Source organism: Myiozetetes cayanensis, unplaced genomic scaffold, assembly GCF_022539395.1.
Source record: "Myiozetetes cayanensis isolate MyiCay16 unplaced genomic scaffold, myiCay2020 scf9, whole genome shotgun sequence".
In the NCBI taxonomy this organism is placed as follows: Eukaryota; Metazoa; Chordata; class Aves; order Passeriformes; family Tyrannidae; genus Myiozetetes; species Myiozetetes cayanensis.
The window spans coordinates 33,914,665-33,941,449 of NW_026088185.1; the positions used below are offsets into that span (position 1 = coordinate 33,914,665).

A 26,785-nucleotide genomic window follows, 5' to 3' on the forward strand; every position below is an offset into this window, starting at 1 on the left:
CATGTGCTATTAGGGAGCATCCTTCAAATTTTTTTGACTATTAGCTTGGAGGGAGAATTTTACTTGCTGGTACTCATTTACATTAGAGCTATATCCATAGTTTTCCATGTGTAACTGATGCAGAACTAGATTTCAAGACATTTACAATGCCATACAAAATTGTCAGGATTTAATGTTTTCAAATCAAGATTGCTCAGAACCTACTAACGTAAAAGTCTAAATGGCTTACTGAGCGCTACAAATCCTGCATGAGAAGAAAAACAAAATATCATTTCTCAATATTAAAAAAAAACTCCAAGTGTATATGAGATGAATTTTAAAGTAGTTTCTATTAACATCAACTTTCTGACAGGAAAGTTGAAATTTATCCAGAGAATCTGGGAAATTCTGTAACTAATTGGAGGTCATCCTCCAATGGTATTTTTTATTTCCTACATCTATGTACAAAATAGTGACTGTTTATATCTCACAAATAAAAATACAGCATTCAATTCTTTTTTCAGCATTGGTTATTTTGCAGAGTACATATATATATATGTATGTGAACTCCATGCAAACTTCTGCCACATGAGTTGCACGCACCTGCCTTCATATATTGCTGAATACAACAGTTCAAAGCAAATTCATACACAAATTCATATAAAATTTCATATTAAAAAATGCCTATTTCTCACCCTCATAGGGAAAATAATAAGTTATTCTACAAATAATACAGATATTTATATATAAAAAGAACACTTATTCCCCCTGTCACAGGAACAATAATTAATCGTTCTATAAAGAGTCACCTTGTGGTTGACGACTTGGATGGTAGATCTGAAGATCAAATGGTTGAGCACTTGTTTTTTGTATTACACTGACATTCTGGCCAGTCCACTTATTGGCTTTTGCCAGTGTGTTGGTTCTCCAATCTGTCCAATACACTTCACTCCCATACAAAGAAACAGCAAAAGGGTGAGAAAGATATTCGTGACCCCGTATGATCTCTATCATGCCGGTTCCATCGTACAGTGCAGAATAAATGGCATCTGACCTACAAGATAACCCCAAATTTAAGATTACATAAAACTAAAATAAACATTTGAACCGTTATGAAATTGGGCAAAACGTGTAAAAACTTTACTCTTACACACTGGTAAGACCAAAGGATGTTCACAGTGCAACCATTAATTTCAGAGATGATTTAGTTCATATTAATAATTTAACTAGAGATACGAAATACTGGCTTGCTTTGATAATGTTTAAATTTACCTCCCTGCTGTGAAAAATACAGCAGGAATCAGTTTCAGATGAATTCACAGAAAGAATAGTTAACTATCTTGGGCATTCCATTAATAAGTGTCAGGGAGGACATGTGGGAACTGTTCTTTGAGGCACAGGGAGTCAGGAGCCATGGATGGTACCAGAGCTGGCAGGGCAGAGGCTTCACCCCTGCCCTTGAATGAGGCAAGAGCAGGTCCCAGGGGTGGCAGCCAGGTTCAACCAAGAGTCCAAATCACCAGAAAAGTTTGTGGTGACAGTCTAGGTTCAGGCCAGGAAGCCACATTGTTGGTGTGTGTGCCAGGGAGTGATTTATGTCCATGATGTAAATCACTACATTCCACTTACACTGCACTTCACATTTCTGCATGTAAGAATAAGGGTTTATCAACAGATAATAGGAAAGCTGTTATCACTTTACCTGGCATCTGTCCACACTATTCTTTTTTCAAAGTGATCTACAGTCAGGCCATTAGGCCAAGCTCCAGTATCCATGTCTTTATAGATGATCTTTCTTTCCGCTCCACTCATGGAGGCGGATTCAATGCGAGGAAAATTTGCATCCCAGTCGGTCCAAAACAGAATCCTTGTAAGAGGAAGAGGAAAAGAAAAGGGATAGAAGAAAATATGAAAGCATCAAGAATAATAATCTGAAATAGTTTAATAAGACAATAGTTGGAAAAAAAGGTTCAAACGTTTACATGCTTTAAATAAAAGGAATAAATATAGATCAGTTTGGATAACTATAGAAATTCCTTGAAGTGAAAGGATAACATGGAGGTAATATTTCATTATTAGTGTTAGAGCAACCATGAAATTAGGAAAGTTTTTTAAAAACTAGGAGTTTACCAGCATTCTCTTTTTCATGTCCATTTATAAAAGTAACAGCTTGTCTTTCTTCCCTCTATAATTAGAAACCCAGTTCATTAAATGAAATTATAATGAAAGCCTTTGAAAGCAATCCACAGATGAGAAGGATGGGGAGGGAAGAATGGGAAGAAAGGTAATTTGAGGTAGCAGAGACCAAGGAACAGGCTAAGCCAGAGATTTTTATCTATTATTAAGAGTGTTCCAATAGAGACCCCTAGATGTACGTGATCAACAAATTTTATACAGATCAGTCCCAAGAAAACTGAAAAACTGTGTTGTATGGTTAGCTCCCCAAATTAGGTACTATCTCCAGTGTTTTTTCAACAAGGAGAGCTTTCACTTGTTACTAAAGTAGTATCTTGCTAAGATTCAGAAGAAGAGTCACCGAAAGGCCAAAAATACACTCTATCAGTTTTCAGGTTATTGAGTTTTCAATACACAAACTTTTTTAACTTGTTAAAAGAAAATAACACCTTTGATAGAAAAACTTCTGATAAGTTGTAAAGAGCTAATGACAGTCAGACTTTAACCAAACTTGTGACAAGTTTTTATATTTCCCACTAAAAGACCATTGACTGGAACCTTTGAGAGGTTTAAAAGGATAAGACCACATGATGCTGTTTGTCTCAGTGCTGAGTTTTTGCCTGTGTGGGCAAAACACGTGGGTACACATGTTTATGTATAAAAGTTTACTTTAAATACATCTGTGCACGTGTAGACTGAGAACACATGCTCAGCCTCACTGCAGGTTGGAAGGGAGTTATGGAGTCACAGCTTTGTTGGGATACAGGTTTTGTGCAGTCCTAACACAACCCTTTGCTTCGAATCATCGGTGTTTGTTTATTCATATTTATTTGGGAAAATGTTGAGGAGCTACTCCTATCTGTGTTCAAAGACTTTATTGTTTCCTTACTTGTAACATAATGTAGCATCAGTTGCTTCCAGTCTTTCAAGAGGCAGATTAAGCCTTCACTTTCAGCAAGAGTGGTGATTTGTTTTTTTTTTTTTTGGGGGGGGTGGTGGTGTTGTTTTTTTTTCCTTCCAACCATTTAATTTGAACAACTTCTCTGCCAATTTTTCTGCCAACAAGATACCTCTTTTTAAAGATCTCTATAGATAAGCAATGCACTCTGTAAATAAGCTTTCTAACACCTCAGTTGAGAGGGCAGTATTCTTACTCATTTAAAGCACGTACATCTTAATTCACAATTTAGGTTCCAGAGAGACCTCAGGTGTCGGAATATGGAACCTTTATTTTTATGTGCAAAGCTTTATTTCAGAAAGAAATAGTCAGTGAAGACACAACAGACCGCAGCAAATCCTAAAATGAAATATTCCCAAAATTAAATATCATGACTGCAAACTCACAATTTGTATTATGTTTGAACACATTTATTTCGTGGTTGGTGGTTTGTTGTTTTTGTTGTTTAGTTGTTTGTTTGTGTTTTTTCTCTTTTCTGAAAGAATAATAATTATGAGAAGACAATGTAGCTATTGACTATCACTTAATATTCTGGATTTTAGGATATCCCTAATGAACAGGTAGAAAAAAAATACTGACAGCAGCTCTCAAACATTATCTCTATTTTAAAGATGAAGAACCAAATACAAAAGGTGAGATTTACCTCACTCAACTGTTAGTCTTCCAGTAACATCTAAAAGACATTTTTATAGCCCCACCAAAAAATTCAGACTCTAAGTGAGATGAATCACCTGGACAACACTTAAATCTGTCCATTAACCACACAGGAAGGTTAGACCAAAGGTTCCAGTTACTATCATCCAGATTTAAAAAAAAAAAATAAATGAAACAACCACATGTCAAGGGAAGTAATTTGTCAACAAATAGATATCTGTTGATGTATGTGAATCTCATGACTTATGGTTTTTTAACCCTTTTCCCTGGGACAAAACCCATCAATAATGGATTGCTTATCACTCAAAATATACTTTCAAGTATTACTAAAGATAATTTAGAAAGTATAACTCACAGCAAAACAGGTAATCAATCTCACATTTAAACCTTTACCATTGAAATACTTTGCAACAAGAAACAGTAACATTTTTATAATTACCCATATCTGGGATCCAAAGCAATAGCCCTTGGGTGTTCCATAGCTCCAGCTATTAATGTCGTTCTCAGAGTGCCATCTAGTTTTGCTACTTCAATTTGGTCCAAATTGCTGTCTATCCAGTATATGTTTCCTGCAATCCAATCTACAGTAAGACCTTCAGGTGTGGCCAGGCCATGTTGTACCACAACCTCAACGGCACTAACACCTTCAAAAAGAGGAAGAAAACAAACAAACAAAAAAAAGAAAAATAATAAAGAGTCTTAAAGAACTAAGATAGAGTCTGGTATAGTGAACATGGACATACAAGTCTACCATATCTTCTTGGAGTGAATTCTTGATTAATCTGTATCTGATGGATGATAACACTTTGTTCCAGGTAACCTTTTCTCTTTACAAATGCAACAGGATGCTGAAAATAAGTTCAATTTTGGCAGTTACATAAATAAAATTAATTCCACAATAAAAATTTTTATGTCTCTGATGCTTTAGTAAGCAAAGCCCCGAAACTTTCCATAAAAGTCAGAGCCCACATGCAGAGCAACACAGGAGAGGTACAGAACTCACACAGCTCCATTTCCCTTCTTCCTCAATCAGAAAAAGAGAAAACTGGAAGATTGTGACAAAGTCAGAAATGGCAGGGAATTCCCTGTTTGGAATACATATTTTGAGAAGCTCCACAATAAACAGCCTTACTTTATTCCTTTGAATTCACACTGTTGCTATCTACTAACAGCTACACTACCGAATACTTCTCCCAGAGAATCACAAAATTTTTCACACAAATAGCAACTACAGAACCACCCTGCTAGTCCTCAGAACTTTCATGAAGGCACAGTGCTTTCGCAGGTGCAAGTCAGTTCTTGACAGCTGCAGGACTGAGTGATTAAATTAATTTTTTCTTTAATTGTTACACCCTAGAAGTCACTTGGGTTCTGGCACAGTGGGATTAAAACAGAGTGTGACAACAACAGGTTCTTACTGGTGTCATACAAACACCAAAACTATGACTGGGGAGTAGCAATTCTTTCTCTGTCTTTGCATACTTAAAAGTGTAGGATATTTCTTTCCTCATCTGGATCTGTGGATATAAAATACCCACAAATGTAGTCTATTAATGAGCAGAAAAAACCCCAGGAGACTAAAATCAAGCATGTCAGAGAATATATGTGTGAATGCATAAGTGAACTTTTCCAGAAGCAAATTAGACATTCTTATGCCTGTTAGCTCATGCAGGAATGAAAGCACTGGAACATACACTTCAACAAAGAACATTTTATAGAAACTCTCTTGTATATGAGATTATATTGAGTTATGGGCCATCATTAGGTCCCCAGAACAAAGAACAAGTCTTTCTGGATGCTATAAAATTTTGAAGTAGGATCTGTCACCTAGTGAGAGGTGACAGACATATTTATCAGACATCTGATAAATTCTTACACTTTTTCAATAAGATGAAGGTAAATTACAAAAAAGTGAAAGAAATCAATATTGCATTCATTGAACCAGGAAGAAATATCAACCTTTTACATTTGCCATTTTCTTCCCCTTATAGCCTCTTGCAAAAAGAAGTTTTGATAATAAAAGTCTTTTCCATCTTGTCATCAAGTACAATCTAGACATACACCTTTTCAAAGGCAGAATAACATCATAAATTCTGTTTCTGTGAATGGCAGCTCAGTTATGATTGAACAGGTCCAACACTCTGTAACTGCAGTTGTTCTTACTGTTAAGAATATAAAGATTAAATCCATACCTCCAGTGTCAGAGAGCTTGCCTCTGTAAATTTTGTCCTCTACCACATCCGTCCAGTACAGTAAACTCTGGCTGAAATGAAAGTCAAGGGCTATCGTGTTTCTTAGCCCAGGAACCAAGAGGCTGTAGTCACGCTTGTGAAGATCAATTTTCCTGATCTCGTGGCGAATAGAAAAAATTATGAAAGCCTCAAATGGATCTGGAAGCAGAAGATTATATGTTTCAAAAGGATAATAAAGAAGGTATTGTCACATATTGATATAAATGACAAGCAGAGGGTGAGAACAACAGAACACTTAATCGTGAGGAACAGATGATTAAAACAATTCATCTTCTGATAAGGTGTCTTTCAAACACTTTTTCAGTCCCACAAACTTTTGACTTTTCCCTTCGAACATTATCTTTGATCTCAACGATTGATATTAAACATTAAATTCAGAAATATCAAACTCAACTATTGAACTGTGTTTTGTAACCCATAATTTGAGCTTTAAAAAGTCACAGTAGCAAAATCAAAATTTGATTTTTCCAAAATTTCAGAAAATATTAATTCATTAAGTTATACATTGTTTCAAATAGCAGTTAGTTGAAACATTTTACTAAAATATATATAGCGTACTTTTTCAACATACAATATACCTTGGTTTGCAATTGAAGTGCTTTAAAACCCCTCAGCCCAAACTAACAAGCAAGAAAATTAACATTGTACATGCTTATTGATACACTTCATCACAAATCCAGCTACCATTACAGTTCTCCTTCCTTTTTTATTCAATTAATGTTACATGATTTGTGCCAGTGAGTTTACATCAAATTGCACATAAATATCTGTAAACACACTCTGCATAGGTCAACCATACTATGAAATTAATTTTTTTTTATTATAGTTCTTACATATTTTAAATTAGGAAAGGTTTTGCAAACAAGTAGCTGTGTTAATAAAACAAAAAAGGAAGACAAAAATTGGATACTGTAAATTGTTGAATTAACTTGGCATATCCACTTTATTAAAGATTTCACAGCAAACCTTTCCTGTGGGGAAATGATTGGGTTTTTCCCCCAAAATCTTTTTCCTAGAGTAAAACACAAATTATACTGAGGGTCTTGTTTCCCATACAACTAAACCCCCATTTATATAAAAGACAGATTATTGGCAACAGGTAGTATTGCATCTTCTAAAATTTTTAAAGAAAAAGTCACAAATTGTCCTCAAGTAGAGAGATGTGTTAATACCTCTCTTTGAAAATATTAACTTCATAATGTTCTTCTCTTGATACCCATTGCACACACAGATTAAATGATGATGTTTTAAGCTAATCAGGTACCTCAGCAGAGCTTTTTCTGCTCTTGAAGTACTTGTTCAATTCTGGTTTGAACTTTCCAAATGATCCTCCTGTTTGTGAAAGCAATGAATGACTTCCTGAAAAGTCATTTTCAAAGCTCTGCAGTAGGTAAATAATTTAATAAAGAGCAGGATCACTGACATTAGTAGTTATTTCACAAGCACCAGTTATCTGAACTTGAGAAATACTTTAATGGTACTTCCCAGTTTCTGATAAATTTGCAGATATTATGCAGGCTGTTTTGCAATTCCCATTCATAAGAACACACATCATGAACATGAACAGTGGCATCTTTTATATTTCTCAGTAATTAACACCATAATGGGAAAAAATAAAAAAGAAACCTAATAAAGATGTGCTATGTTGAATGGGTTTCTTTCATTCAAAGCAGAGGAAGGACTTGTTAAGATAAATAACCTACAGTAAAAATTATCAAGAACACTGATGAAAAGGATTACAATTCAATGGGATCTTGACACTTCAAATAAATATGACCAAACTCTTCCACTCCCTTCCCCCAAGCTTTGTTGAGAACAGAGTATGATACTGTACCCTCCTCTGAACCCAGCTCTTAATAAAGAATATCAATCAACTACATAAGTGCAAGAAGAAAAGAGAAAGTGTTGTAAGAGGTCTAGAAAGCACGGCCTGCAAGGAAACAATGAACAATCTAGAACTACTTGTTTTAAAAATAAAATAGGATGATGACTGGAAGCACATAAAATTCTCCAAAGACATAAAAAGCTTATGAATTGAAAATGGGAAAAATCCTATTTTCTGTATAAATAACAAGTAGGCCAAGGATTAAAAGCTTAAACTGGACCAGGAAGACTCAGAAAGACTAGAAAAACAAAAATCTTAGGAGAGTGAGGGTCTGAAATATTTCACCCCTGGGAAATTTGGAGTTTACCACTGAGGGTGTCTTGAAGGTCTTGAAAAGCAGATAAACAAGAACAGTATTAAAATTAGCCTTTGATCTTCCTTCCAACCTTATCATTCAATGGTTCTATAAAATGAGCTTTATTGTAGTGAATTAGAATTTTCAGGCTCAAATCAAATCAATTTTATTTAAAGTTATACTGCCATCACCCTATAAAATCCAAATTGGATGTTATTTTCCCATTTGATTCATCTTCTAGAAACGGAAAGCAAATTCTTTTTATTCTACAAGTTGACTGAAGAGCATTTCTCTAAAATCTCAAATCAGTTTAACAGATATTGATGACATTCTTTAAAAGTTTAAGGAAAATGTTAACAATTTATTAGAAAAAAATTGTACATTTTCTGTACCTTCTTATTTCATAACTGCACTGAGCCTTTTTACCATACAGATAAGTGTATAAAATATATGATAAAGACAAAGTATGAACTGCATTAACACTTGTAAGAAAAAATTCTGATAGAAGAAAACTGCCTATACAATGCAATCAAAAAAGACTGTATATAAAGAATAATGTTTCACTTTTTCCAATAGTTTAAATTTTAAGATCTTTCTTGAGAGAAGTTCAAACTGAAGATTACTGTTTCATTGAAGCTCATTGTAACAGTGGCAGCACAGCAAGCAATCTACACTAGGCTTTTATGACAATCACCTCAAAGGAAAACAATCAGTTCACGAGAACTCTGAAAAAAAAACAAACCAACTTCATTAAAAGTTTGATATTGCTCAGAGAGGATTGGATGACCCTCTCTCCCATCCTCCCTTCATTTTAATATTGAAAGCAATCTGGAAACTACAACAAATTGCAATTTCAATCTGCTAAAACAGATAAAACATACAGATACATCATACAAATATATATGTATATATAGTGATATAACAGAGTTCCCTCAAAGCTTAGAAAACCCAATTCTTAAAGGTTGAAGGTAAACATGAAATTTAAGTGTCTTTCAAGAACAATGTTGGGTTTTTTTCCTGTAGTCCTATTAACAACTAAAAGAGCAAGTATAATATAACAGCACATCTTATTTTGAAATGTATTCCAAGAGGAACTAGGGACAAGAGTATGAACACATATAATTTTTATTGACTTTCTATCTGAATAATGGAGCTCTGCAACATACTCTTAGTTCAAGCAATACAAATTTAAATATAAGAAAAGCATTTAGTCTTCGGGAAGTCAGCAATGTGACAATGCCAGAATGGTAAACTAGACAACAAGAGATATGAAAAGTAAAGAAACTCTCAAGGAGAAGAAAATAACATTTAAAACCCCAAGAAACGAAGAACATAAGCAGATATAAGAGAAAACGGGAAACTAAGAAAGTGTTTGAAAGAGGAACGAAAAGAAAAGAACTGTTCAATTTAAAGCATTTTAGTTCTATATCCTTGTTATTCTACAACTCATTACATTTTTCTGGTAATTCATTAGATCCCTCCGACAAATATAGTATTTGATTCTGATATGCAATCAGGAAAAAAAGAGTTCAAATTGTTACTGCATTTTCAGCATTCATATTCCCATTGAATTTCTGATAGACTCACAGAAAAGGTTTTTACAATATTCTGAAAATGTGCTGCACACTGGCTTTAGACGTTACTGCTGTGGACATCTGTAATGTTTGCCTGTATATAGGAAAGTGTTATTTTAGAGAGAAAAAAGAAAGTAGCCAAGGGCAACACAATCATTTTTCTCTAAGTAATTTTTTTTCCTCATGAAAAACAGATTATTAGTTACTGCTCTAATATAATACACCTACTCATGGTTCAAGGCACTCTAAATCACAATGGCTATTCCAAGAATTACTTCATACCAACTGGAATTATCGAAATAGTAGTTTGGCATTTGTGGGACTGCTTGTCTTCACAAGATCATGTTGAACTTTACTTATAATAGTATTATGTGAAATTTTTTTTTTGCTTTAAGTTCATTCAAGATCTCTTGCCCAGAGAAACAAATGGTATGGACATTGTGAGGCTCACAGATTTACAAATGGGACCAAAATTGTTCTCTCTTTACTAAAATGCCATTCACATAGTAAAGAATTGAAGTATCAGAGGATCTTTCCTTCAGAGTACTCCTTGTGTCTTTTGAATTAAATAAACTGAAATTTATTTTATTAGTGACTATAAAAGCATATGCCATATTCAATATGGAATAATTTTGTTGCAGCTTTGATGCTGTTAGCACAAGTCTCTCCAGTCTGTAAAGAAAAAGGTATCATTTTTCTTTATATCAGCTGACATCTCAGGTCTCAGATCATATATTCAGTATTAAATTCTTTGAGAAAATCTGAACAAAAAATCTAGCCGTAACTTCAGATTCTCACCAACATCAGTAAACTTTAAGCAGAAATATTTCATGGGCTTAAGGAAGACTGAGAAACTCGTAGCCTCACTTTATAGCACAAATGAGAGTATTTCACCTTGGGGTTTTTTTCCCCTTAATTTCCAAATACTGGTCATTTCTACCTGCTTTAATTTAAAGCTTGTTTGAAGTTTTCCTCCAGTGAGTTACTAAGTCTGCCTGAAATGCTTTTACCCCTTTCGTGTCTGTAATTCAGTAAAAATGGACTTTTTTTGAATTACTGGAAATATCCGTAACAAAACAAATCAGCCTGATCAAAAAAATCAGTGAGAATAAGACCAAGACACTGTCACAAAATAACAACTTTGACAGGAATAAAATAAATTTCAGATACACAGAACCACATTAATATACTTGTGAAGCCTGAGTTGAGTCTACTATCAGCACAGCTCATTAAATCTGAACATGAAAACCTGACCCCATACCACAGTAGCAACTGTTTACACATGATAGTAACAATTGTGGAGTCACAAACACTGAACTTGGAGATCATTCTAGAAATTATAACAGCTATTCCAGCCTGATGAGTGTAAGCCACATTCTTCACAAATTAAAGGTAAAGCTCAAAGGCAAGACGAGCAATTAATGAGCATTTGCTAAAAGCTCGTCAAAAGAATATCAATGATACAAACCCAAACTTTAATTATTCATTGTTTTGAAAAGGGAAACACTATTTTTATTACACCCAATAAATATTTTGGCCCTAAGTAAGTTGTTTGTTTGGTTACTACTGTAGCAGCTCGAAAATGTTGTGTAAATTAGCTAGAACATTGTCAAAGTGGAAAGATCGGAATTTGTCTTTCCTAAAATACAGACCACTACACTGGTTGATAAATAATATCAGGTGACTTGCAATAAGGAAATTAGGTTTTTATTTCTAACTTGTTGATTCTGATTTTTTTCATGTGAATCACCTGAGAAAATTAAGAGTATGGGGAATAAGTAAAGCATTTCTTAATCATGGTATCAACTGAATCCTGAAATATTCAAATAAGCAAGAGACAGTGTGGGACCTATTTCTACTCAGAATTGATAAGACACTATAAAAAAAGAGATACAACTAAATAAAAATATTAAAAAAATTCCTAAGCTGAAATCCTGAAAATCTAGACAGTAAAATCAATATGATTTTAACTCCCTATAGGGTAGGTAAAGATGTGATGACAGTTTATTTTGCATGCACATCTTTGTATTTTACACACAGCACTGTACTTGAAAAAGATACCCCTAAATCCTGCTTCAGTAGCTATCGGTAGTGAACAACCAGGGGAATGCATTCCCCCCTCCTCTTTTAGCTCATGTTGGTTTTCATCTTGATTACTGAGCTGAAAAGTCTTTAAGTGATGTCAAAAAACAAATTCTAGAATGTCTTAGGTGGAAAAAATTGCTTAATCATGAATGCTAACAGGCAGCACATAACTGTACATTCAAAATTAACCTTCTGAACCCCCAGCTAATACTGATCAATATCAGGATGTCACAGATTTATCTACTTCTTGAAAACATATACAAAATATATAGTACATTCACCATAGTCCATAGATATATAAATATACACGTACACACATATATATATCCCATGCATATTAAATATACATGAAAAAGGTATCAAACTTCCAACAATTTAGGAATTGTTATTAACATTCTCAGAAAAATCTTATAAACAACAACCTAACATTTCAACACCCCTTTGTCCCTCAAGAATAGGGACAGCTTTAATGAGTCCTTAAATTGGCACATCAGCCCCACATTTGGATAATCCAAGCCTATATTTTCACACAGAAAGTGAAATAACCTCTCAGTAAATTGCCACAACACCTATTAACATCCTAAATACTGAAAACACAGTGAATTTCAACTTACCAGTACTAACACAATTTTCTCCATCCTTACTGAGCTTCCAGCCTTCGTAACATGAGCACTTGACGGTGTTTTTATGCTGTTCACATACTTGGCTGCACTTCAGGTGCTTGGTACAGTAATCCATAACCTCACAAGTTTTGTTGTCTATACCAAGACTGAATCCTGCAGGGCAGGAGCACACAATTCTTCCCCCAGGAACCACAGAACACTGATGGCTACATCCACCATTGTTAAGTGAACATTCATCTGAAATAACATGAAGAAAGAAATAAAAATTGAGGGCTACAAGGGCTCTCAGTTATATTGTATATTCTTTAAGTCACCAGGGCAACTAAAACACATAAAAGGCCGTTAAGAAGCAAAACCAAATTTTACATTTCTAAACCAGATTTCTATACTTATTTTTAGCGTTATTTAGTGTGTAAATATTCATCATGGAAAGGATGCCCTGACAGGCTTGAGAGGTTGGCCTGCGAAAAACACATGAAGTTCAACAGGGCCAAGTGCAAGGACCTACACCTGGGTCAGGGCAGCCCCAAGCACAAACACAGGCTGGGTGGAGAATGGGTTGAGAGCAGCCCTGAGAAGCACATGGGGCTGTTGGTAGATGAGAAGCTCGACATGACCTGGAAATGTTCTCTTGCAGACCAGAAAGCCAACTGTGCCCTGGGCTGCATCAAATAAAGGGTGGAGAAGGAAGGAGATTTTTTCCCTTGAATTCTTGTGAGACCCCACCCGAAGCACTACATACAGGTCTGGGGCCCTCAGCATAGGGAGAACATGGACCTGTTGGAACAAGTCCAGAGGAAGCCATGAAGATGCTCAGAGGGCTGAAGCACCTCTGCTATGGAGACAGGCTGGGAGTTGGGATTGTTCAGCCTGGGGAAGAGACGGCTCTTAGAGCACCTTTCAGTATCTAAGGGGCTTCAAGAGAGCTAAAGATGGATTTTGGACAAGGGCCTGGAGTGACAGGACAAGGGGGAACGCTTTCAAAGGGAAAGAGGGCAGGGTTAGATTAGATATTAGGAAGAAATGTTTGACTGTGAGGGCAGTGAGGCCCTGGAATAGGTTGCCAGAAAAGCTGTGGCTGCCCCATTCCTGGACGTGTTCAAGCCCAGGCTGGATGTGGCTTTGGGCAACTTGATCCAGTGGAAGGTGTCCCTGCCCATGGCAAAGGAGTTGAAACTGGATGATTTTTAAAGTGCCTTCTAACATTCTATGATATGAACTCAAGATCTTGTACTTGGAGAGAACTGCAAATGAGCTTAAGTCCTTTCCTACATACCAATGCCTTTTAAATTGTTTACCTCCAAGAGTATTTTAAGGTGGTTGCAAATGAAAGACTTAACTAAGGAACTAGGTTTTCTCTTATTTGAAGAAAACTGATACATCGACCATAAACTCAGTATGATTTTAGTTAAAAAAAAAAAAAAAAATCCTCACATAGGCTATGGTGATAAAATTTCAGTCAGACTAACATGGGAACATTTTTTGCAACAGGAAGCATTGAGACAGACAATATCAAGAGTAATCAGAAAAATGTGTCTAAAAGAAGTACCACAAAGATCGCCTTCATCAGATCCATCAGGACAATCTCTTCTCCCATTGCAGAGCTTCTCAGGCTGTAGGCAGATGGAGGTATCATTAGCACAAGGGTATTTTGGTGGTCCACACATATAGCCCTCGCAATTATCCTCATCAGACTGATCCTCACAATCAATATCGCCATCACAAAGCCACGCTTTGCTAATGCATCTCCCTTGGAGAAAAGAGACAATAAACACAGGAAATCAGACTTGTAGCAAACTTAAGGGAAAAAAAGCTTCAGTAACAACATATAGATTTTTTTTTTTAATTATGCTTTTCTATTAATAGCACTTTTCTCTGATAAACAGAAAGAAACCAACTTGTATTCTGAAGCATCATCCACAACACTGTTGACAGACTAGTTTTCCAGACACCACCAATCCTAGTTATTTCTATGCTGAACAGAACTGCATACAGGCAGGACACATACTGACAGTCTATTAAATATATCAAGTAATACTAAAATGGGGTTTGTTTTGTGGTTTTTTTGTTGTTTTGTTTGTTTGTTTTTTGTTTGTTTTGTTTTTTTAATTTCTGCCTTTCTTCATCTCTTTTCCCACAGCCCTCCATGGGAGCAATGCTTCAATGTAAGAGTTTCTACTAGCATGGGCTTGAGAAGTAAAAATCCTTCTAGGAAGTACAAACAACACATTCCCAGATGAGGTCAGATAAATGATCAGCTTTTACACAAAATAACTACAGCAGAGGAAACTTTTCACATGGTTTCAGTTTTGCCAGTGCTCAGATCAGTGCTTTCACTTCTCAAAAGGGGAAGAAGATTTCCACCTTTGTGCTGACCATCAATGTTTAGAGATGAAACACAGTTTCTTGATTAAAAAAGGGGTTTGAAATTTTAAAAAATATAATACAGATATAAAATTAGAATCAGCAAAGATGGGGATTTTAAGAGGTGAAAAAGAGTCAAGATTGAGAATGCTGCCACTTAAAGGTGTGCGTGTGTCTGTTCCTGTCCAAACCTGATTTTCAACTTTGAAGCACAAACTTGTTACTTTTTATTTTTTTTATTATTTTTATTTCATTTATTTCCTATTTATTTGTATTGCTTCTTTTTAAATTTTATTTTAAAATTTTGGCTTTTTATTTTGTATTTTTATAATTCTTAAATTTTAAAATATTATTATTTTTATTGTTTTTTATATTTTAAATTTTAATTTTTCAAATCTTTATGATTTTTAAAATTTTCCTTTTTCTAGTTTTTTTATTCTCATAATTTTTATTTTTTAATTTTTATTTCTTATTTTAAGTTTTATTTTTAATTTTTATTTTTCTTTTTTGAATTTTATTTTTCAAATTTTTTTTAAATTTGTTAATTTTATTTTTTATATTTATTACTTTTATTTTTTCATTTTTTAGTTTTTATTTTTATTTTATATTTTTTAATTTTTTATTTTTTATTTTTAATTTTTAAAATTTTTTAAATTTTTCCTTTTTCATTATTTTACTTTTTAATTTTTTATTTTTATTTATTTTTTAATGTTTTTATTTTTTACTTCTATTTTTATTTTTATTTATTTTATTTATTTTTTATGTTTTAATTTTTATTTTTTCCTTTTTTAATTTTAATTTTTATTTTTAAATTTTTTATTTTTATTTTTTAAATTTTATTTTTTATTTTTCTTTTTTTAAAATTTTATTTTTATTTTTTTCCTTTTTTAATTTCTTTTTTCTTTCCTATAAGCTCTTCTGTTACAGAAAATCAAGTTGTAATGGGAAAAAAGGTTTTGGAAATGTTTGGATCCACCGAGAGCAGTGCTGGTGGATGCTCAGGGACTCACTTTCAATGCCTGAGACTGATAACTTCAAACCTGTGCAGCATGAACTAACACGACTTTCTGCCCAACCCTCCCAGTTTATCAGCAGTCTCCCCAGTAGGAAATGGATATGGGTTATGATTTGGAGGGGGGATAGCAGGTGAGTGAGTGTGTAAAATAATCAGCTGGGTAAAACTAACATTGCTTCACCTCGGTGATAAATCTGCTATGGGCTGTCTTTTGCTCTGTATCTACTGTGACACAGTTCAGTATCAAACCACCCAACTCCACTGTCTGCTGTGATAACACAGAACCAGATTTCAGTTTTTTTGGAAGGAAACATTTGCTTAAGATCAGTGCAACACTTCCTTTGCTTGTGTGGGGTGCTGATGTTCTCACAGAACGTCAGCGGGATAAAAGACAGGGAAACAAGAAGACTGAAAAAATACTTTTCCGCAGCACTCACAAAGCAAAGGTGAGACTCTCTGTACTTTTGGTGAAGAAAAGCAAGAAAAACTTCAGGACCATACTATACTGAGTGTGGTTTCAAACAACAGAACATCGTTTTACCAGAGTAAAATCACCTGGAAAACGTAAACAGGGAGGAGTGTCAATTAGAATGAAAAGCTTCCACTATTTAATTTAGTGGCCAAAGTCCCAAATATCCTATAATGAACAGACAGAATTGCAGAAACACAAGGAATCAAAATTTTATGCATGTTAGGTATGTAGTTTGTCATTACATGCAATCACAAATGTTTCAAAAAAATTATCCCTATTTTTCATTATCTTGAATGATCATTGATTTTATATAATATTATAAAACAGCAGTAGAATGCAAGCTAATGGAAAATACCAACATCAACTAACCAGAATCCAAAGTTGCTTCCAGAAGAGCTGTTATTTTAATCTGTTATTTTAATCTTTTATACATTCAAATGTTTACAGGGCAAAACAGTTTTCCTGCCTCTCTCATACCTTAGTGAAGATAGGTTTTATAATGAAAGATTCATCTTTCATCATGATATATATGACAGGTTCTTAAATAGAATATACTTTCAAAGAATTAATCTTTGCCAAAATCCTAAAGAGATGGACTTAATGAAATATTATGACTGTCTTGAAATCATTACTTAAAATTCACTGAAGTATTTTTTTCTTTATTGCCTCTTAGGGAAACTCACATTTCTAGTTTCCAGGAACCTTTTTAGTTAAACTCCATGAGAAATTAATTGCCTCTGTGGATATATCTGGTCTTTTCCATTGCTCTATTGTGTAACACAATGAAACCGAAGGCCTGAAGCAACAAGTATGTGGGAAAGCCTGATTCAAATGCTTCTCCAACTCTTTTTTATTTCCTACAAATATTAGCAGATACAACAGAATTAACTGTTTTTATACCATCCATTGTTTCTTGGGGTGCCGAGCCCAGGAGGTTTTTGGACTGATTACATTTTCAACCTTAGGAAAACTACTTTGATGGAGCATTAATTGCATAGAGTTTCCTCTTACAGCTAATTCTTGCTGCCTAAAGCTGAGATGCCTTCCTAATCTGTAGAATGGGCTCAATCTTGTTCCCATCGAAATGAAAGAATGTTCTAATGTGACATATTAATTAAAGTGTTGTGATGGTCAAGGACCTTGATTGTAAAACACCTCTGAGACTTAGACTGAAAGACATTATTTGAAGAACATGGACATTTCTCATATTTAAAGCTTTTAGTAGAAAGTAGATCTTTATCAATGCCTCCTGTATAAGATAGAAACAAAAAAGGGCCTAAAGGAGATATTTGTTACCACAGAAAACAATGAACTGAGGATAAAAATACAGGATTGGAACAACATACATAATTTTCTAGTTTACTTGCTCTGGTGGTTTCTTTTATTCACATTTATAATGCCAACTGAATCCACCCCTTCAGTCAGAAATTTCATCATTCTGAAAGATCGTTATGTCAAAAAGTTTATTAAAATAGTTGTACAAGAAGTAAAGCTCTAAAGACCAGGAAGTGTGAGAGGAGACAGAGCAAGCAGGAAGCAACACTGGTAAACTCACCTGATGACTAAACCCCTTTCCACCCAACTTTTGAATTCCTCCATGTGTCCCATTGTTACATTCTTATTAAATCTTCTCCTCCTTCAAAATCCCTCCCATTCTGTAACTCCACAGTAGCTCTTCCTTCCTCATCAACCCTCAGAGAACCTGTAGGGCAGTCCCACCAATTTCCTCATCATATTTCTGGACAACCTTTCCTTCCCAGCCTTCCTCAGTACCAGCTTCTCTCCACTCTCCTCTACTTGTCACACACCCACAGCTGGAGTCTCACACTCCCCCATCCAGACAGTACCAGTGCTGCTGGTCTCTTCTTCCAGTATCCCTGTGATGATCACCCATTGACTTTATTTCCTCTATGTATATTCCTTCATTTCCATTCCAAAGGAACCCTAAACTTCTTTCCTCATCTTTATTTCCCCTTCTAATATATTATTAAAATGTGAGAAAAAAAAATAATAGCCCACAGGGTAGCATTACCCACATGGTAAGATACAAAATTAACTGCTGCTTGAAAAATAATAAAGAACTGTATGACAAGTAAATATTAAAGTTCAGATCTACTGCTTACTGAACTGAAGTATTCATGGCCCTTTTGCCTTTGTCTTCACAGAAGTATTTTATTATGATCACCAGAGTAATTAGATGACTTTTTAAGTAAGATTGCAGAGATTCTGCTCTTGCTCCAGCACTACTAACTGAAAAGGAGGGAGATGGAATAAAAAGGACAGATTTATGTAGCACATAAAACTGAGCTGAAGTACATGCCTGCAATAATTTTCAGAATCAGAATTTAAAATAGAAAGCGGAGTCTTATTCTAATTTAAATTAATCTAATTTAAAAGAAGTCTAATCTAATTTAAAACTAGAAAATAATTGTCTAGAAGCAGCCCAACAGTAGTCAATCTCAATCAGGTAGTTATTGCATCGCATATCCTACTGCTACACAACCTCTAGTATAGTTTTCATCACACATCACCACAAAAAAACATGTGATGCTCTTGAAAAAATTAGAAAAGCAATTCTGAAATCTGGAAACTCAAGTACCCTGAAGCATTTTGGCTGACTTTGGATTCCACAGCTCAAGAACTGTCCGAGTTGAAAGTTCCAGCAGGACCAACAGAAATACTAAGGGTTTAAAAATATAAAACAAAAATAGAAGACAAGCAAGGGTAAAGAGAAAAGTGTCTGTTTATTCAACAAATAATGTGGTTAAAGAGAAATATGACAGAAGCCTTTTGATATTCAAACAGTAAGATAACTTATTAGGAAAAAAAAAAGATGAGACCACCACTACTTAAGCAGAAAAACCCCACATTTTTCACTCAATGCTGACAAATGCTGTATTTGTAACATGGCACTCACACCTGTGGCACTGTGACAGAATAACCAGAGCCAACAAAATCTACAGTAAGGAAAGACCCTGCACCTCCTATTTATGGAAAAGAATAAAATGAAAAAGAAATAACCAAAAAGTGGGCAGTAAAATCTCACTGTTATTGTTCTCACCAACTGTCATTTCTCTCCCAAAACATTGGGTGCCTCAGCTCCACACACACGTTCCTACCCAGACCCATCACATGCTATATTAGGAATCCAGATGCCACCACCTAGCAATCTGTAAGGAGAAAATTAGCCCATACCTCCCCATCTGTACTATTCTCATAAATGTGGAAGCCAAGCAGCGTTATTTCTTTAGAATAACCCACAGAGAAAATTGCATTTCTCCTGCAACATGACTATTTCTCACGAACCCATTATTCCTCCTTTGCCCTACCACACGGAATTAAACTGAGAAGTAGCTAAACAAAAAGCTGCCTTTGCTGTTTTCTGTTACAGTGCAATGCCTCCTCCAGAACAGCAGCTTTGCTCCTTCCAGGACTGATGGAAGGAGAATCATGAAAGAAAACAATTATGGATGAAACTGTCACAGCTGATACCTAAAGTGGGGTATTTCCACACAACTAACAAGCAGGACTTCATTTTCTTCTAAATCAAAGCCATAAACCCTTGAATTTAACCCAAATGTTCGATGAAAATATATTTTTTTGCTGTATTTCTATGTGGTAGCCAGAGATGTCATCCTTCATCCTGTAAAGTGAGATATTGCCCTCCTTACACATGACTGCAAACATAGGGGAGTATATAATGAGGTAACGTAGTTTAGAAGTGAAACTGTGGACTTAAAAAGTCGTTCTAGTTCTCTGTTGCAAAGACAACTCATTCAAAGGGTTATGCTGAAATTAAATACTTTTAATTTTTTATTTATAAAAGCTATTTCCTTTATTTTCTGCAGTTGTACTTGGGAAAATTTTAGCTTACCACAGGAATGGGTTTTTCACTCTCTAAATTTAAAATCATTCAGGTTAAGCAAGAAACCAAAGCACAGCCTAGGAAACAAGTTTTTGTAAAACACAATCAAGCCTAATAACTAAAATCTACTCTTCATATTGTATTCTCCACTGCCTCTAACCTCATTCTTTGATTTCTATTAACTAAAGTAGTAACATCTCATTAGTTTTCCAAATGCAGTTGCTGAAAATAAACCTCATCTATTGAGATTTCACCTTTCTTGCCTCTCATAATTCAGCTTTAGTCATTTGGGTTGGTATTACCTTTTCCCCATCTAAGCACTAGCAAAAAGCATCAGCAAGAAGTGGATTTCCTGGGTCAGGGTTTCCATCAGTCTATTTCAGGAATCAGGCCATTCTATTAGAAGGCAATAATTTACTTATTGAAACTATTTAATTTAACAGCTGCTTATTCTACAGATCTTTATGGAAATGGTAGGAGCACAAAAGGAAATGTTTTATTTCGGCAAAATTCAGTACTCCATATTTTTTTTAATCTGGACATTATGATTCCTATAACTTTAAAATTCAAACAGCAGCAAACTGTTTTTAGACAGAGCTCACATAAATAATCTGCAACATTTATCATGATTAGCTATAACACAGGCATTAGAATGGGTTCTCCTTTCTCATAATAATTACAGTTGCCTAATAAAAATAATATTAGTACTTATTATAATCTGAATTAAATTTGGTTTTGAAAGTTACTTTAGCCTTAATATTCCATTAAGCTTTGAAAGAAATTACAAAAATATTAATACAATGTTGACATACATTAATTTCCTCCTTAAATGGGCTTTTCCATTAAAAAAAAAAATTCCATCTAAAGATTATTTGGCCAAGTATCCTCATGTAATGATTGCCACATTCTTTTTACATCTTTTAATGAAGTATACTTAGGGAAAAATTATTTTAAACTATCTCAAAGAATATATTTTTCTTCCAGTGCCACAGTTCTCATTCTTTGAAGTCTTCTAGCTAATTACTTTATACCACTTCATTCAATTTACTTCTAAGGCCACAGACAGAATATAGAAGAAAATACCTGGACTTTGGAGTACTATTAAATGCTCCATTTAAATATTTGGTTTGATGTGCTATCATAGAGAATTTCAGCTTTAAGTAAGCTCAGAACTCATCGATTTCATATTGTAAATCAGAAAGCAGGTTTGGGGATGTGAATGAATATTATTTTCCTGGTATGAATACAATAAGCAACCTCACCTTGGGACTATTAACCATTAAAAGCAGTGCTCAAACAGTAGATATGTAATCAAACTACACACACACCCACCCTGAGCAAATGAGAGCAAAACATGTCTGCAAGCACATACCTGTACTCTGGCAGGAGAACTTGGTTTTTTCATCACACAGTCGGAGAGTTCCATTACAGCCCTTTTCATCACTCCCATCTTCACAGTCCTTTTCTCCATCACAGCGCCACAACTCAGGGACACAGTTCCCATCAGGACTGCACTGAAATTCCCTCCCATTGCACCTTCCAGGAGAGGGAGTTTCTTAGAAAAATAAGAATGACATTGAAGAATTTTGCTCACGTGTTTTTGTTTTTTCTTTCCTTCCAAGCCTACATTGGCTTAGAATTCTGCTTTATAACAAAAGTCAAAATCAGAGTCCTCAAATATAACACTCAAAACTCACTATTCCATCCTAACTCATCACTCCAACACAGGCTTCAGAAAAGCTCTTTCTTATCCTGCTCACTCCCTTCACTCCTCCAGTACAGGCTTAAGGAAAATACAAATTTTTAGCTCTTTTTCTCACAGAGGTCAGACAGGAATGAGTTTGGAGATGCAAGGATGACCAAGGCCAAGTAAGTCTTCCTGGTGCTTCACACACCCTGCCTTTCATTCTCAAGCTACGTTCCCTCTTCCTCCCTCACTCTCTTTTATCCAACAAAGTCCATCTGCTAGTTCACAAAACACGAAAGGTCACACCTGTGCTCTAACAAGGTCCCAAAACCTGCCTGGCTCGTGCTATTTTACAGCACTGGCAAAACAGCTGGAGCCACTCCAAATTCCACAGCAAGGAACCTGAGTTCAGCGCAGCTATGGAATCACTGTTGACTGCTTCAAAGCATAATTACCATGTGATTTTAATTATTCACCACACACATAATTCTCTAAGTATTTTCTAGATTACAGCCTTTTCAATCTTATCCTTGCTTTCCTTTTCCCAAACTCTTACCACTGTATTTCTGTTACTAAATAACATACAACAATAACGTGCACTTTAAAGTAATGGCATATTTATACATTCCTGTTTTCACCAGTAAGCACTATTTGAATAAATTCTTGTGGCACTCTTTGTAAATACACATTTTATAGTATTTAAGGTTGCCTTGCATTTTTTTCTAAATAATTTACATTCTTGCATTCTATCATAGAAGAGGGAAGCTTTAAGCTTCAAGATGGACATGAACAGGGGTATAAGTGGGTTGCTCAGTTCCAGACGAATGCAAATAAAAATAATTTTTGTAAGTCTATAAAAATTAAGGACTTCAGTCATGCTGCATTCTGCTAACTCATCTATTTGTATGAGGTTGGCAACTAGATTTAGAATATAAACTCATAAAAAGGGATCAATAACATTGTGTACAACTACTCAGTTGTGGGAAAATCATTATGAGAAATATATGAAAGATATTCCCTCATTCTGGTCTGATTATTCTTTATCTTTTGTTACAAACATCCTTCCCTTCTCTCCCCACTCAAATAAGTACAATGTACGGCATTTAAACAGGCTGTAGTATCGTTAAAATGCTTTGATGTAAAAAAAAAAACAAACAAAACCTGACAAACTCAGAAACCTGGATCACACAAAACCAAGAGTACTACTGTTCCGCTGCATGAAAAAGTACACAGAAAATATCAATAACTGCTTAAAGAATGAGTCTTACTGTCTTCTCACCTAGACAGCATGCATCTTTGTAATAAGACAAACCTCACAAATAGCATAATTCAGTAAAGTAAAACTATAACATTTATCTCAGTGTAATACCCATTCTGCTTTCAAATGCATTCTTCTATGATGCAATTCTGTGTTATCATTGCACTTGACATGTTTCCCATCCCAACCTTTACTGAGGTTAAAAGCATCATCTCTTTTTCCACTGACTGAAGACAGGTCCTCGCTATTTCTAACAAAGTATTCTCTCTGTTTCTAAGCATTAAAATGTGGGAAGAAAACAAAGAATTCTAACCTTCTTTGCTGCAGTTTGTTTTCATTTCATCACTGAAATCTCCACAGTCATTGTCACCGTCACAAGCCCAGTGACTCGGGATACATCGACCATTGTGACACCTGAACTGGTCAGCAGAACAGGAGTGGATGCAGCCCAGCTCATCACTTCCATCACCACAGTCATCATCTGCAAATATTAATATTTTAAAATACAAAAAAACCAAATAAAAATCTGAATAAAAGATGTGAGGAGGGAAAAATATTTCCAAAAAGGCAAGAGAAAAAAAAACAAAAAGTGTGCAGTAAATAAAGTATTACGCTTACTGCCCCTAGGCATAAGGTGAAATTATTTCTAATGTAAATAATACCTTAAGTCTTATTTACCAACAGCACTCAACTCTGTCATTTTGGCTCATCTAACCAGTTATTCAGTCACAGGCACCAGGAAGCACAAGAGGGCTGTAGATTTTCTTAATTTCTTTAGTTGTGTGTAACTGCGCAGACTTCCAGACACAGTGGGTTTACTGTATTCTCTGTGATAACTTAAGACAGTTAATCACAGACAAAAAAGAGCTTTACACAAACCAAAAATGAAAACCTGATGGTAGAATTTCTTTTTAATAGTATTAAACCTGTTGTTTCCACGTATTTGCAACAGTGCAAGGTTGTATGAAATAATAAAAAGTGTGGAATGCAGTTTCTTTTTGATCTCATATTGTAATTGTTGCAACAATCTAAAGGCAATTTCTGTAATTTGGTTGTGGTCATGAAGGGAGTAAAAAGATAAATATGTTAGATAAACTCTAAAGGGTCTCCTTGCACAGAATTTCAGTCAGCACACAGTGATAATTTGGGGAATTTGTCCACTTGCAGCTACTAATTCCTGTTGGACTTAAAAATTATAGTAACATTAAATGCTTTGGTGGAAGAAGAACCAACCCAGTGCTAGTAGGACTGGCACATTATCACTGCCACACCACAAGTTCTAAGATTCATTTAAACAGCTGCCATTCAAATATGTACTTCTTTTAGTAAAAAAAAAATAAATACATTGCCTTCATTACTGTGAGATGCTATTTATTTAATTGAAGTTGTGCACAAGCAATAAAAAACCCAGATATTTGGTCACTGGAACTATTTTGTTTTCTAAAAGCAGAAGATACTTTCATAAGCAATAGCTTGACATATTTTCTCCTTTTAGTAATGAAGTATCAGACTTGATTCTACAAAATATACTATTTGTAACTATTACAACATCCAATGTCTCATTGCTTGATATGAAGCTTCAATACTCCTGCTTTCTAGGGCAGGTCAGTAATTTAAAAATGGTTTATTTATTCTCTGACCACTTACAAGCCAAACTGGAAATATCACTCTCAGAAAAAAAAGAGCGAGCATCAAAGCAATATTTATGTAATATCCATCATATTCATTTCAGATATGGAGCACTTGATACTTGCCTGAATCACAGAGCCATTTGCTGCTAATGCATCTTCCATTTCTGCATATAAACTGAGTTAGTGGCTCACATGTTGGGAATTCTGTGAAAGTGTTCAAAAAGAAATAAAAAACTATTTAATGTATGTCCTCTTCAGTAATGTTCTTCACCTTCCTATGCATGTTAGTCACAAATGTTATGTCAAACATTTGCACCTGACAGATACTTAATCTGGAGAAAAAAAAAAAAAGGTGAGACACCAAAAAGGGAGAGTAAAAAAAGCTTTAAAACTGTAAATACCAGTCCAAACCCCACCCTTCCTCAACATGGGCCACTAAAATGCATTATTTTGTGCCATATAACATTGTTCTACATTCCCATTAGACATGGGCTGGTTTTGCCACTAAGCATGATAATATTTATGAATAATTATAGCTTGATATGAACAACTGATATGAACCATATTCTATGTGTTTATTTATTTATATAAAAGAGTTTTCCAACTGCAATAGCACTGCCAGTACAAGACAGGAAATGGAAGACTATAAAATAAGAAGGTTAAGCAAAAGAAAAGTCAAGAAATAAAGTTACTCTACACTGACATAATAAAATCTAGAATTAAAATATCAATATTTACAAGCATTTCCTCCAAGCATCCCAGTAAAGTAGTAGAAATCTGAAACAATGTAAATTAATAAAGAATTGGGTATATTACACAGATGTTTGTTCTTATAATTGCCTAATATGCCTCTGCATAGAATCACTCAGATATAGTCTGAATTTTTTCAGAGTTCTTTTTCTTCTAAAATCCATAACATAGACAGATACGTGCATTCATACCATTAACCTGTTTAAGAGTTTGGAAAATACAAGATCTACTTTACAAAACCTGGCAATTCATAGAAAACAATCTGAAAGTCTCACTTAACTCTTCACTACTAATTATGTGGCCTAATTCTCAAAAAAAACCCAAATACTGATGAGATTTTCTTAAGTTTTTTAAGCATACCACTAAATGTAAAAGTTCCTGAGGACGAGAAATGAAATTGCTTAGGGAAGGTTTTGGCTTAAAAACAGTCACACAGGAGAGCACTAAACCAAAGCAGCTGCATCAAATAGTAAATTTAGAGATCACCAAGAACTTCACTGGACATATCCTGCTTCAAAACAGAAAAGGGTGGGAAGAAAAACTAATATTGATGACAACACTCCTAGAAAACTAGCAAGTTTTGGAGTTTGCCTTGGTTTTTTGTGTGTGTGGTTTTTTTTTTTTTCTTTTTGTTTTGGTTGATTGGTTGTTTTGTTTGGGGATTGTTTGGGGTTTTTGTTACATAAAAAAAACCCCACCAGTTTTTCTTGGGGGAACACATTACAGTGACAACAAAAATCTCTTCTAAGACAAATAATGGAAATGTTCAACTGCAACAATACTTAGCTACAATATATGCCTTATGTGCTTTAAGCAAAGCTGAAAGCAATTTTTAATTTTGCTTTTTAGCTGTTCAATAATTTTTCCAGAAATTTAACTCATATATTAAATGTAATTTTTCCCTTTTCCATACATGAATGCCTCCATGACTTCATTTGCATGTTCATCTGTCTACCCAAGACCTGTAAAAAGGGACAGAAGCTAATTAAAATATGCTTATCCTCACCAACACCATCAGCCCTCTCATGATTTCCAGCCCCCCACAGCCTTTCCAAGGCTGTTTTACAGTCCTTCCACTGTTTGCTTCTCATAGACCAAGCCTCCACCATCATCCACAGCTCCTGCTCACATCCTAGAGGACTTGCACACTTGCCCTCATCGTCCCTATGGTCTCTCCAGTACTCCTTCCCTTTCCTATTTCCCAGCAAAGAGATGCACATTCTGTAGCTGATTCCTATCCAGCCCTGTCCTGGCTGCCCTGAA

General features: G+C 34.8%; 1 protein-coding gene across 7 annotated transcripts in view; it reads right to left on the reverse strand.

Moving 5' to 3' along the window:
* LRP1B (LDL receptor related protein 1B) overlaps window positions 1-26,785 on the reverse strand; it is a 670,422-nt gene that overhangs the window by 190,369 nt on the left and 453,268 nt on the right. For all 7 annotated transcript variants that reach the window (XM_050339267.1, XM_050339266.1, XM_050339263.1 and 4 more), the window contains 9 exons: window positions 24,896-24,976; window positions 23,455-23,622; window positions 21,569-21,751; window positions 14,030-14,230; window positions 12,472-12,717; window positions 5,959-6,156; window positions 4,206-4,410; window positions 1,682-1,846; window positions 789-1,033 (listed from right to left, as the gene is read on the reverse strand). In XM_050339267.1, coding sequence (XP_050195224.1) covers window positions 789-1,033; window positions 1,682-1,846; window positions 4,206-4,410; window positions 5,959-6,156; window positions 12,472-12,717; window positions 14,030-14,230; window positions 21,569-21,751; window positions 23,455-23,622; window positions 24,896-24,976 — 1,692 coding nt within the window. The remainder of the gene's footprint in view (window positions 1-788; window positions 1,034-1,681; window positions 1,847-4,205; window positions 4,411-5,958; window positions 6,157-12,471; window positions 12,718-14,029; window positions 14,231-21,568; window positions 21,752-23,454; window positions 23,623-24,895; window positions 24,977-26,785) is intronic.